Source organism: Formica exsecta, unplaced genomic scaffold (genome assembly GCF_003651465.1).
Source record: "Formica exsecta isolate Colony F162 unplaced genomic scaffold, ASM365146v1 scaffold295, whole genome shotgun sequence".
In the NCBI taxonomy this organism is placed as follows: Eukaryota; Metazoa; Arthropoda; class Insecta; order Hymenoptera; family Formicidae; genus Formica; species Formica exsecta.
Window position 1 is genome coordinate 1,099,775 of NW_021850207.1, and position 13,027 is coordinate 1,112,801.

The following is a 13,027-nucleotide window of genomic DNA, read 5'->3' on the forward strand; positions in this document are numbered from 1 at the left end:
CGGAACGCGTTCCTAGCTCCGAGAGAGTAATCCACTTTTCACACAAGAGGTAGGACAATAGCGACGTTTCTATCGATCGATGATTATGCGCTCATAGACGCGTGAAATACAATATTCGATTGAAATGGGTGGCTCGCCGTTACGGTTAACGAGTATTACACAATTAATTGCCGGGACTAACATAAGAAGCCATCGTCGTCGTGAGAAATTCTCGGTTACCTGGCCTATGCGATTTGATACGGAATGGCCGATGTTATATTTGATTCAAGGCAAGTGTTTGGGAGTCGACCTCGACAAGATCGTCCGAAACTGAGAGACGCTCAGACTTGAGAAATGGATGTAGCGTGAATCCGAAGATCCGCTGGCGGAACGGGTTAGGATGATAAACTCATCTGATCGTTTTTGTTTTCGCGACTACTTTCGGAAATCTTCGAATATGTCCTTCTAATTACTGCCTTTTCCGCGTTTCAGAAATCTTGAAGAACTTCTTGCTAGAAGCTCTCGCGAGATAGGAAATCTTGAACGCGGACGCCGGAGATCTTTAGCGCGAAGACACTCGCGATACGATTAACTATCGTCGACTCTCGAACTCCCAACTTTCACACGTTTACAATATCTTAACAATAAAGAATTAAAGAATAATATTGAATACACTAAAGGATTGACCGCCGCGAGAAAGCCATGTGAAAAGCGATCGAATGCGAGATACTTCGTAATGAGCGTGAGACGACGGCAGAAACGACATGAGCGAGAATAACGATAAGAGAAAAATGATAACGATCGATGAATTTTGACCGGCTCGAATCGTCGTCGTAGGCAGACTAAATCGATCGATTGCGAATGCTCGCGCTCTGCCGATAGCAATAAGAAAGGTTTTTCGACGAGAATTTGCTGTTTGTCACAATTTTTTAGCTCGAAGGGCAGCGCACGAGCAGCAAATAAGCTGAACGCGATGTTATTTACTCGCTCGTGTTTTGATTTATCAATGGTTACCAGTTTAAATATCTTAAGCGAAAAGCGAAAACCGTTCGAATAAACAGCTAATTAAAAAAGAATTAATAATACGTGTAAAAATTAAAAATTTTACGCAAAAATTACGTATTTGATAAAAATGTGATATTTATTAATTGATCATCTTTTTAAGTAAGAAGGAATTTTTGGACATTAGTTTCTTGAAGAAATAAATACACTTGACGCTTTGTTAGAAATAAAACTATCGTTTGTACGAGCGCAAATCGATCAACTCTCGATCGAGCACTCTAGTAAAGTAATGAGCGAAAGTGATCGACCTTAGGAGCCCCAGAGCCCCTTTGATCGTTTCGCTGCAGCTCGATTTCTGCGACACCACGTGTAAGTAAATGCTGCTAAATGGTAGAAGAAGACCTTGAAATGCGATTGGAAAACTGGAGAATATGCACGCATACCCGTCGATTACAGAACCGTCGTTGTAAAACCGGACGAGCCGTGATTCTGAGAACACTTGAAAAATCGCTTTGCTTTGAATAAAGCCTATCGATCAATTACAATGTTTGTGAAGTCGCGAGCATAATTTGAAATTACCATATTGAATATAATTTGAATATTAATGCACAGCTAATTATTTAATTATTTTTAACTAAACAATTATTAATTATCTATCTATATTATATTAAAATATAAAATATCTTTTGACGTTCCGTTCCTTCCGGCGACGCGGTGTAATAAAAAAAAATGACTAAAACATCAGGTCATCGACTAATGCGATTCTAACACAAATGGTGGGGACGCGTCAAGGATAATCGTTGTCAGAACAGCCTATCTTAATTTCATATGCGCGATATCTCTCAATGGAAAATGTATGTATTCTCATCTGCTTCTTGTGAAATTTGGAGTTTGCCTTTCTTCGATCAAAAAATCTCGAGGAAAAATTATCATTTTTCACACAACTAAGCATATTAAACAAGTGAATTAAAAAATTTTCTTGAAATAAAATCTACGCCAAGTTTAATCGGGTGAACAAATTTTCGCCGAGTTTTTTTTCTATATGGCAAATTTCCATTCTTACACTCTTCCCTATTTTTGACGCGTCCCAAAGAAATCGGATATCAGCAACGCAAATATTTTTCGTTTCTCGACGCTGTTAAACTCAAATTCTCCATCGTGAATCATTCTCGATGAATATTTATTAACTTCATCATCGTACGAGAATATGAAATTGGAAGATCGTCGTATCGATGACCTTAGAAAGGGCTTCCCGTCGCCGGCCTCTCGTGTTAAATGACCGTGGGTATTTTAGCGACAGCTACACCATGAGGAATTGATCGCGAAAAAAAGACCCCCTCATTAATCTTAAAATCCCCTAATTATAAATTGCGAACGCTGATACCAACAACGTGGTAATATTACGCTAACATTATACGACGCGTAAAACATATTGTTCAAAAGGTATCTTAGTATTTAAAGGAAAGGAATTGTTTAACATCCCTCTCGTTGGGATAATCTTCGAGTGGATGTATAAACATGCGTTTTAAAAATATTCCTAAAACCGTAGTGCCGCCGTACGAAGTCGTGCCTGTGTTGCATACGGTGCACAAAAGGAGTGTGGACGCGAAACCACAGATTCATCTGAAGGCCTTCGGCAAAGATATCAGCCTTTCGTTAAAGCCCACGAAAGGCTTGTTGACGGCCAACAGCCTGCCAATGTGGACCGTCACCAGAAATACATCGCAACCCGACGGCCTTCATTATGAGAGGGTAAAGGATGTAAGTGATCTCTTTTAATTATCGGGATCTTACAATCTTTCTAAACTTAAATTCTTCTGTCTTTTAATATTAACGATTATCAGTCTAGAATGTCCGGAAAGATCAATTAGTGCTATAAAAAGATAGTGCTATAGAATTAGTTGCAATTTTTTGAATTTTCTAATTTGCAGAATGTTTTAAAAAATCGATTTTTGAGAGTTATTTAATTATTTAGTTATTTAATATATTACATATTTGATTATTTTATTTCTAAATTGAATTTCTTTTATTGTTCCACTTATTTTAGGTTGATGTGGATATCGGTGACATTTATCAAGACACGGAGAACATGGCTTCCATTCTACTACACCGGGACACGAATGGGAAAGTGCGCGTTGTAAGTGGCCATTCTTTCTTAATGTCCCTTTCGTCACTACCCCATTATTACGGGTCCGTCTTTCGTCAATCCGACACGACTCGCTTAGGGCCTGTATGTTATAATTATAGCAATATCGCAATTCGTTCTATACAGCCCAGCTGTAACATTTTTACAATTAGATATATATAAAGTAATTACTAAAAACAATCGCTGATACAATTTCGGTGAAAAATTGCACGATGGTAATTAATGAGCGACTTATTCGTTTTCTTACAGCCAAGTTAAACCACGTAAACATAATTTGTTAATTTATTTAACGAGAATATATGTAGATTACCTTATATGTATGTAATGCTTATTAATTTTTATTAAATGTGAAATTAATGCTTTTTTATCTTTCGCTGTAAGATTGATTTATGATTGATCGGAAACCACCGACTAACACTGGAGACGATTGCGTATATGTTGAATATCGCGAAGATTTATTATATGTAATTAAAATGTTGGGGCGGGTTTTATCTCGCTGCCGCCGAACATTCGTATACAGAATTTCTGGAATGCCGTCCCATCGAATATGATCATCGAGTATGATCGTCATGAGTTATGATAATTATATTTTATGGATAATAATAAATAATCTAGCAATTTTGCTTTCTTCGCGAGACAATCGTAAACTGCTCTATCATAATGATCAAAGTGGATTTAATAAGTAATCTTAATAAACAGTTACATTTTTTATTTATATTTAAGAGATGAACATTTTTGTGAAAAATAAATGTCGATATTTTTATTATTATAAATGATCAGAAAATCTTTTTGCGAATTAAACTTGGTAAATTTTTATTCTCTTTAGCCGATTCTTTCAAGAAATTTTAACTTTTATGTCTCAATCATAGTTAATCGACGTTTGATATTGAAAATCGAAAGATTACGTAGCTTAGGCTGCATAATCACGAGTATTATCGTGACACATATAATCGCGACGTTATATACAAAGTGTGTGCAGCGAGGCATACAAGGCGAGGTTACTTAAATACCGCGATTTTGACATTTCCCCTTTGCGCTCGCAACCGACGTTTTCTTCTCGGAATAAAGTCCTATGAAGAAGATATATGTGTTTGCAAGATAGAAGCCAATAAACTTCTCTTCGCATCTATCCTACCTTTCGCCGCGGTCTGCAATTTTGAGAGAGAAAGAAGGGAAGGATGTTGTTCCTAATAATTCCGCGTTCAAATGAGCGTGACTTGATTTCTCTTACCAAGTTCTTATTAATTGCCGTCCTTATAAGGAAGCAATACGCTGTATACAGTATTTTCCTCATATTTGCATTTAACACATACGTAAATTTGACGATCTACATTATGTTATGGCAGCAAATATCGCAATGATTCCCATAATGTGACTTGAATCGAGGAGCTCTTACAAAACACTAAAGTTCTAAAATTTTGAAAGTTTCAAAAGTTACATGTGTGAATTTCCGCTATATTTAAAACGAGACAAATTGATCACGCTAATTGATTGTCTCCGCACATTGTCGCGGTAATTTAATTAGTTATTCTTAATTACATGGTGTTAAAATCTCGAAGCTTTGTGCAGAAATCAACTCGAAAATTTCGTAAGAAACGTGAATCGCCAATTCTGGAATATTCGCGTATCTTATCGGGAAAAGATCGTTATATACGATCTCTAAATTACGCGCTCTTACGGGCGAGATTGTTACGTCGTGATATAAATGTGAGTAATATACCTGGTATGCACGCGCGGGGGTGAACGCCACGAATATATTACAATTACGCGCGTTATACCTTATAGGAGTCGTGAAAGTTAATATCGTTTCAACTACGAAAGAACTTCTCCCATTCATCACACCTGCATAAGGATTTGTGACCGAGACGATAGGATCGATCTCGCGGCTCAACGGCGGTTTGTGCGTGGGAGTTTCGATGAAATTTTTTAATGAAGGCGAAGCCTCGTAACGTCGTCCGAACGCGGGCTTGTACGTAATATCGCCTGGTTACATAATACGCCGTATAAAAGCGTTGTTCTAAGTGACCCCTCGTAGTGTCCTGACCTTTCGCTTTCATTCTCCCTCCCTCGAGATCTGACCAATGCACCTCTCGCAGATCGAACGGCTCGATCGTGCCCGGATCGGGAATATCGCGCTTGCGAATAATTCGCCTCGCTGCAAAACGTTTGTTAAAAATCTACGAAGGAAACGCTCGATTTAACACACATCTCAACTAATGCAACGTGACTCATACACCATATTATTTCTATGTACAGTTTAATTTTTACATAATTCAAAGAATGCTAAAAGATACAAATCTGAGATAATTTTAAGTATAGAATAACAGGTATATCATATTGAACAATTAAATCTTTTTGTTCAGGACGGAACCATCGGTTCAGAATTAGTTATTCGACCACTGCCAGAACGAGTTTTACAGGAAGTAATGAGCGAGGCATCAGCCCTCCACGAACCCGAATTACTGCCCAATGTAACTAGAAGCGAAAACTTAAAACGCACAAGTCATCATATCGTTTTTAAAAAAATTGATCGATCTGTCGGCGATGAATATAACGATTTTTGTAAGTATATTATGCGTTATCGGAATTTTTGCATAGCTTTCATTTGAGTTTTATGTAAAGTATATAAATTAATTTTTATATTAGATTGAATATAATATTAAAAAAACATTGTAAAATTACAAATACGAGCGCGAATGTTTCGCAGCGTTTATGGAGCCGGATCACTTAGCCAAGAGATACAGAAGCAAACGTTCGATCAATAACAGATCGAAGCGTGAAGCACCGTACGTTATTTACCCGGAAATCCTCTGCATTGTGGATTATGACGGGTACAGGTGAGTCGACTAATATATCATTAAAGCTGCTTAAAGCAGCAAATATTCACGATTAAATAATAAATATTCTTTTCTTTGTACAGATATTATGCGAAAATTTGCATTTATAATCTCGAATACATTTGCGCGCTTAAACAGATACAATCTTCTCTCTTGTTTCAGATTGCACGGCGGTGACAACGTACAGATAAAGAGATACTTCGTATCCTTTTGGAACGGAGTAGATCTGAGGTATAAGTTACTGAAAGGGCCAAAAATACGTATCAGTATAGCGGGAATAATTATTTCACGGGTAAGAGACACGGTAGCGGTATTAATTTATTTGCCTTTAATAAACTATGATTTTTTCTTTCCTAGCACGATAAGTAGATTTTTTTTAAAATGTATATACGAATTTTTTTATTTTTTCACTTTTAATTTTGTCGAATCTCCTAAACACATTCCTTGATTTATTAAAAAATAAAATTGTATTATGTTATATCCAAAGGGACGAGACGCGACGCCGTATTTGGAAAGAAATCGCGTGGGAAGAGACGCAATTGACTCGGCAGCTGCTCTCACTGACATGGGCAAATATCTTTTCCGGGAGAGGAGACTTCCTGTATACGACATCGCCGTTGCCGTTACAAAGTAAGAGTGTCCAATTCATAAAACGCGATTTACATTACATCAACTACGTTAATTCAAGTCACAAAAGAGTGCCCGCAGCTGAAAAACGATGCTCTTTGACAATCCAGATTTTTTTTTTATTTATTATTTTCGACGACGAGCACTTTATTAACTCTATGACGTAACGAGAGAAACATGATATGGTAATGCACATTATGAATTGTGCATTGGATTTCTTAGTAAACGTATAGCAGTTAATTTCAATTCTTTCCGTTTTTATGTAAACGATAATATTATTTATAATTCTCACGTTTTATCCATGATAATTTCATACTCTCGATTTTTATCCCGCAAAACAGGTATGATATGTGCCGTCGTAGGAAAGGCGGCCGCTGCACTAAGGGAACTGCCGGTATGGTTTATTACATAGTGATCACACGCTTCATTTTTTTCTAAACTTTTGTAATCCATTTTCCATGGTATCCTCGCTGGCTTGTATATAGTTTGTCGGTATTATTGACGATACAGTAATGGTATCTAACAGGTAGTAGCGTTAATTAGCCCTTAGAAAGTCTCTCGAGGAAGATATTTTTTTATGCGAGAATCAGCATGTATTGTTTAATATTTTAATTCATGAGACGAGTGGGTGCATCATGTCAGCGAAAAGAACTTTTTGACACTCTTGAAAACATTTGGAACAAGAATATCTCCCTCGCCTGACTCCATAATATATAGGTAACGAGTGAAATTAGGGACTTGCAATCAATTTGCGCGACAATGCACCAGTATCACCAGAGCTTTTTATGCACACGCTCAAACGAGGAGCGGGTATGGTAATTACGGGTACACTAATATTGATTTAATTAACAACACGTGATTATCTCACGAACGTCTTGTTATCGTAACACCGGATTATCGTGTCGTAATACCGCATATGAAAACGCTTCCGAATATCCTTGATTCCGGATAAACTTGAAAAAAAAAAACGTATCACTGAATATATGCGAAAATATCTCCAAACAGATCCTTTTAACATTTGCATCGACAAGTCGTAAAAATCAATTTGAGTCTCTTGTGACTCTTTAAAAATGTGCTTATATAGTGATTTGCAATTCAAATTATTTATATAAACTACATAAATACAAAATATCTAAATTGCATAATTCTGCGTGAATTGAGAACTGATCTAATATTTAGTCGCGATTTTTGTTCCGCTGACAGGCTCGATAGAAATGTTAGATCACAAAATTAATTAATTGATTTCGACGCGCGCACGTGCGATGCAAGCGATCACCGCTTAATCAACGATTATTTATTTACGCACTAAGATCGCATAGTATGTTTTCACTTTTATTTTTTGTTTAATGTTTCAAGACACACGTATGCTTCCACAACACGCGTGTATATTTAAGATACATGCCTTCTGCCTCCGATGAGAAGAGCGTTTTTTATGCGGAGAATTTGTGACTGAAGGCTGAAACCGGTACAATTTCGGTGCGTTTAATTCTTGATACATACGAAAAAATGTCCTTACATCGAACGATTTTATCGTCACGAACACATGTGGACATTACTTCTCTTTTATGTGTCTATAGTACCGAAATTTGTCACCTCGCCAAAATTATACCAGTTTCAAATGACGTGATCTTGCGACAGTTTTGCTTCGCGGGTGGTTGCTTTTGATCACACGCAAATCGGCATTATTGATTGTCGCATAAGCACTGTCGATTTTTTTCTCAAAATGCAGGATAATGTTACACTTCTTATACGGTAGCGGTTTTCTCGAGAGGATGATTATCATTCATATTCTGAAATCTACTGAAATATATGAATCGAATCGTTTCGTATCTCATCTTCCAGCTTCCGTCCTAGCGACAGACATGATTCCGTGTATTTATGCTTACTTATTTCTTCTTCTTTTTTTTTTTTTTTTTATTATTTTACACAGTCGTAAGAACTGATCCGAGCGGCCGAGTCTCACCGTCTGTCCCGTGACCAGGTCAGAAATATTTGCCGAGTATGAATTTATATGATAAAGAGTATTTTTGTTATTGCATTGCAGATTAGATATGTGCAGGAGGCAATACGCGAATGATGTGTGCAATAGAGGAACCGCAGGTACGTTTTTTTTTCTCGGATCAAGAAGAGGAAATTTTTTTTGTTTTAGCTTTCTCAACTTTTAAGTCTTGCACATGTACACTATCTTAGTCTGAATTTCCAGATATCCAATCGAGAAAGATAGAAAGAGATTTACGAAAATAATAAATTAAAGATATGTAAATTAAATAAAAGCTAGATAAATATTTAAAAATAAATTTGTTACATTTTGTAGAATGTCAAGATTTCTCTGTTTTTACCATTTTGAATTTTTTGAGATTTAGGAAACAATTATTCAAAGAGCTTGCTTTATATATTTTACTTATTTTTATATTTATTTATCTAAATATATTTTCTTCTAATGGGTATGCCTTATACTTTTCTCTACTTTATACGTGAATCATATAGATTACAATTCTGCAACAAGAATTGCATCAAGCAATTGCCTCTTTCGAACTCTGCTGTTCCCTCGCACAGTCGCTTAAACTTTACTTTTATATGTGTTTATATCTATTGCATATATGCAAGGTCTCAATGTTTATACAATGGCGGATCCGAGACGATCTTTTTTTCGGCGCATTATGAAATTCGATGATATTCTTATATTTTCGATATATTATTAGAAAAAGATCAATATAAAAAGAAATAAATGCGTAAAATTTAATTAAATATCTTTTATATTCGATTATATATATAATCCGCCACTGTATCATTTACACAAACTATTACAATATTTCTGCATTTATGTACATATTTATTATTTCACGATCTTATACATTGAAAATCGTTCGCGAATTTGATAACACACGTTTCACATATGGCGAAAAGCACGCAATGTCATCGCCAAAAAAGGAACGATCGTTCAAAATTTAATTTTCTATTATCTTTTTCTCTCTTTTTTTTTTATATCGCCTATATACTCTTTGTTCTGAATAATCTCTCCCGAATAATTCACGACTCTTGTATCTTTGGCTGCATTACTGTCACGGATCGTGGTCTTTGGTAAGTCTTTGAAATCATAGCGACTCTAAATACGTCAAGAGATGTATTTTTCATGCCGGGGAATTATCGCCGGTGTATTTTCCATTCAGGGAATGCGAAAGGGATGACATTCTAATTCAGCCGGTTCGCCACACAAACACCCCTTAAACTATATGATATAAACTATCTGATATTCCGGCTAAATTTCTCGTTAACTAATTGGGCGCGACGAATTAATACCGGATGCATGCCGCATATATGTATCGATAATTACTTAATTTTAACACACTTACTCGAGCGAATTAATATTATTATTAATTCTCATAATTCGAACGCTCTCAAATAAAATAATATTTATGGCAAATTAACAACAAGCGTGCTTCTTCATTCTGAACGTAAATATCGAAACTCGATTGATAAAATCGATCGATTATACTTCCGAGTAATCATTCGATCGAATTTTTGCCCGAGTTTATGGTAGAAATACGCTTCTATGCCAGTTCCTCTGGTCAGATACTAATTTAACGAGACAGCTTGTTTAACGCCAACAATCTTAGTTGTAACGAATTAGTTCTATTCGAGACATGCATTGAAGGAGAGCAAAGTGCTGAAACGTATTAAAAGATCTTTTCTGCATACAGGATTCGCCTATGTTGGCGGAGCGTGCGTCGTAAATAAGCGTCTCGAAAAAGTGAATTCGGTCGCTATCATCGAGGATACTGGTGGATTCAGCGGTATCATCGTCGCTGCGCACGAAGTGGGCCATCTGTAAGTACTCGAGATTATTTTGATTACGAATCTTTTCCCGATCTTTTCTATCCACCTGTTTACACTCGCCTATCAGCTCTGCTTTTACCTCAGAAAATCGATTATATCGTATACGATTGCGTTGTAGATTGGGCGCCGTTCATGACGGTTCACCTCCGCCGAGTTATCTAGGTGGACCGGGCGCCGAGAAGTGTCGATGGGAAGATGGATACATCATGAGCGATCTTAGGCACACCGAGAAAGGCTTTAAATGGTCGCACTGCAGCGTGTCCTCCTTCCATCACTTTTTAAAGTAGGTAGTCTTCGTGTAACTCTGAAAATTGGATCTATCAATTAGAAAAATCTACTATTTAGAAAAATTGTTTTCATGTAAATAAATTTCTTTATTGCTCTTTTGTAGTAATTTTCGTTTATGTTTTAAATAAATTTTTTTAACAGACGCGATATATAAATGTGTATAAAAATGTCAATAATTATTATAAAGTAATATACCGTGCACACATTTAATCAATTTTTTAAAATAATATCCACGTTACTGCTAAACATTCTAGATCTTATAAAAAAAAAAAAAAAATCCGTTTTATTCTCTTAATAGTTTTTTTGATTTTTAGTGGTGATACAGCGACTTGTTTATACAATGCCCCTCACGAGGATGAGGCATTGCCCAGAGTACTTCCGGGAAAACTTTTATCCTTAGATGCGCAATGTCGGAAAGATCGTGGAACAAGCGCTTGTTTCGTACGTTTTTATTGTCTTTATACATTCACAATAAATTTTACAGTAATTTCCCTAGTTAATTTACACTCCACATATTTACATTTTATATTCGTTTACGTGATTTTAGAAAGACGATCGGGTTTGCGCTCAGCTATTCTGTTTTGATGCTGGATCCGGATACTGCGTGGCGTATCGTCCAGCAGCAGAAGGTTCGCCTTGCGGAGATGGTCAGGTAAAGCAAAATGAAATCTGCATGCTTTACAATAATAATATTTTCTCATTTCGAAAAAGTGTGTGCGTTTGCTTTTATGATATTTCTACAATAAATCCGTAATATAGCTTGTATAATGTCATGATATAGCTACCGTAAATACTGTCATAATGCGTAATTAACAACCAGAAGTGATCTCATAAATCTTGACAGATATGTGAACCAATGGCGCGGTATTGCGTTATGTAATTTTACGAGTCGAGATAATGTAATTCCGTATATATATATATATATATTATCCCGGAATTTCTTTGCACAGATGTTTAATCACACTGATGTTGATTTTTAGTACTGCCTGAATGGAAAGTGCGTGGCGGAGCACGAAAACATAATACCGGATTATACGCAGAACATTCCGACCTACGTACGCCGAGACAGCATATTTAATCCTACGCTGCATAATCGGCCGATATTCGCTCAGTATAACAACACAGACTACAGGTAATGCAGGTGGATTCTTTCTTTTCTCATAACAGGAACCGCGCATTGCGTAGATAGATTTTTTATTAATCTTTTAATGCAGTGCATATTTAAACGATCACACTGGAAATTACATATGTAAACACATTATGTCCTTTATTTAAGGATCAAACGTGAATCAACGTATTTATGATGCTGTTAATGCGTTATTTGACATAGTACAACGCAACGTACATAGATACACAGTTTTATGCAACGCATTATGTAGTAATGCCATAATGATATGCCACACAGGTATCCATGGGAATCAACGACACTGAGCACACCATTATCGAGTATAATCGCGTCGACGACACCGACGACAATAACGACACTATCGACTTACAAACGTGTCGCAATACCGGGCGTAACTACGCTGTCGAAATATACACAGACAACCGTTAATAATTTATACACCGATCGATATAAGACTAAATACAGTAGCAATAATAATAATAATAGCGGCATTGGTGGCGGCATCAGTACCACCACTCGGAGAAGCGTTACCAATTTCTTCAACTCGTACTACACTGTCAGTACCACTTCAAAGGTCATTAACGGTCCAAAAATTAATCCGTTCAAATATAAAAGCGTGATGTCACTTTCCACAACGACCAAAGGATATCAAAACGGCCTTCGAAATGACGGCCGCGGTAAGAGAATTCTGAATTAGATCTGTATCATCACGATATTTTTTTTTTCTCTGTCTCCTCAGGACCGAATGTTTAACTTTTGCATGTAATCATCTCTTGTCGTTAACGTCTGCACGGAATTCGATATAGTGTTCTCTTTCTACGTATCTCTTCTATTCTATTTACAATTCTTCGATGGCGAAGAATTCTCTGGAATTATCTGGAATCTGAAATTACGAGGAACTTTTCGAATGACATTGGTTCCGACTTCTGTGGTCTAGGTTGTTTTGTTGGTTTTACTCGGAGACATTTTCATCATTTTGTATAATATATTTGTTTTATTTTTATCTCTTTTATGTTACTAATGGAATAAGAGTTGCAGTTTTTTGTCTCATATATGATCGCTCTCATAAATCAATAAGAGTCTGTGATAATAGTTATCGTTAATTCCTTCTATTTCGTTAACACAGGTTCTCAAGTTTATCTTCAAAAGAACAAGATAATATCAATAAAATTAATACAGATATAT

At 36.3% G+C, this 13,027-nt stretch overlaps 1 protein-coding gene across 3 annotated transcripts in view; it reads left to right on the plus strand.

Moving 5' to 3' along the window:
- Positions 1 to 1,680: 1,680 nt before the first annotated feature.
- The window catches only part of LOC115237405 (venom metalloproteinase 3-like), a 12,799-nt gene continuing 1,452 nt past the window's right edge, over positions 1,681 to 13,027 (plus strand). The window contains exons 1-13 of one of the 3 annotated variants that reach the window (XM_029810414.1): positions 1,683 to 2,742; positions 3,029 to 3,118; positions 5,491 to 5,689; positions 5,835 to 5,964; positions 6,127 to 6,256; positions 6,452 to 6,594; positions 6,933 to 6,985; positions 10,293 to 10,419; positions 10,547 to 10,711; positions 11,031 to 11,157; positions 11,264 to 11,368; positions 11,697 to 11,848; positions 12,122 to 12,519. In XM_029810414.1, coding sequence (XP_029666274.1) covers positions 2,500 to 2,742; positions 3,029 to 3,118; positions 5,491 to 5,689; positions 5,835 to 5,964; positions 6,127 to 6,256; positions 6,452 to 6,594; positions 6,933 to 6,985; positions 10,293 to 10,419; positions 10,547 to 10,711; positions 11,031 to 11,157; positions 11,264 to 11,368; positions 11,697 to 11,848; positions 12,122 to 12,519 — 2,062 coding nt within the window. In that variant the 5' untranslated portion in view covers positions 1,683 to 2,499. Of the gene's footprint in view, positions 2,743 to 3,028; positions 3,119 to 5,490; positions 5,690 to 5,834; positions 5,965 to 6,126; positions 6,257 to 6,451; positions 6,595 to 6,932; positions 6,986 to 8,635; positions 8,692 to 10,292; positions 10,420 to 10,546; positions 10,712 to 11,030; positions 11,158 to 11,263; positions 11,369 to 11,696; positions 11,849 to 12,121; positions 12,520 to 13,027 lie in introns of all 3 variants that reach the window. The other 2 variants (XM_029810413.1, XM_029810415.1) reach the window with 2 other exon arrangements.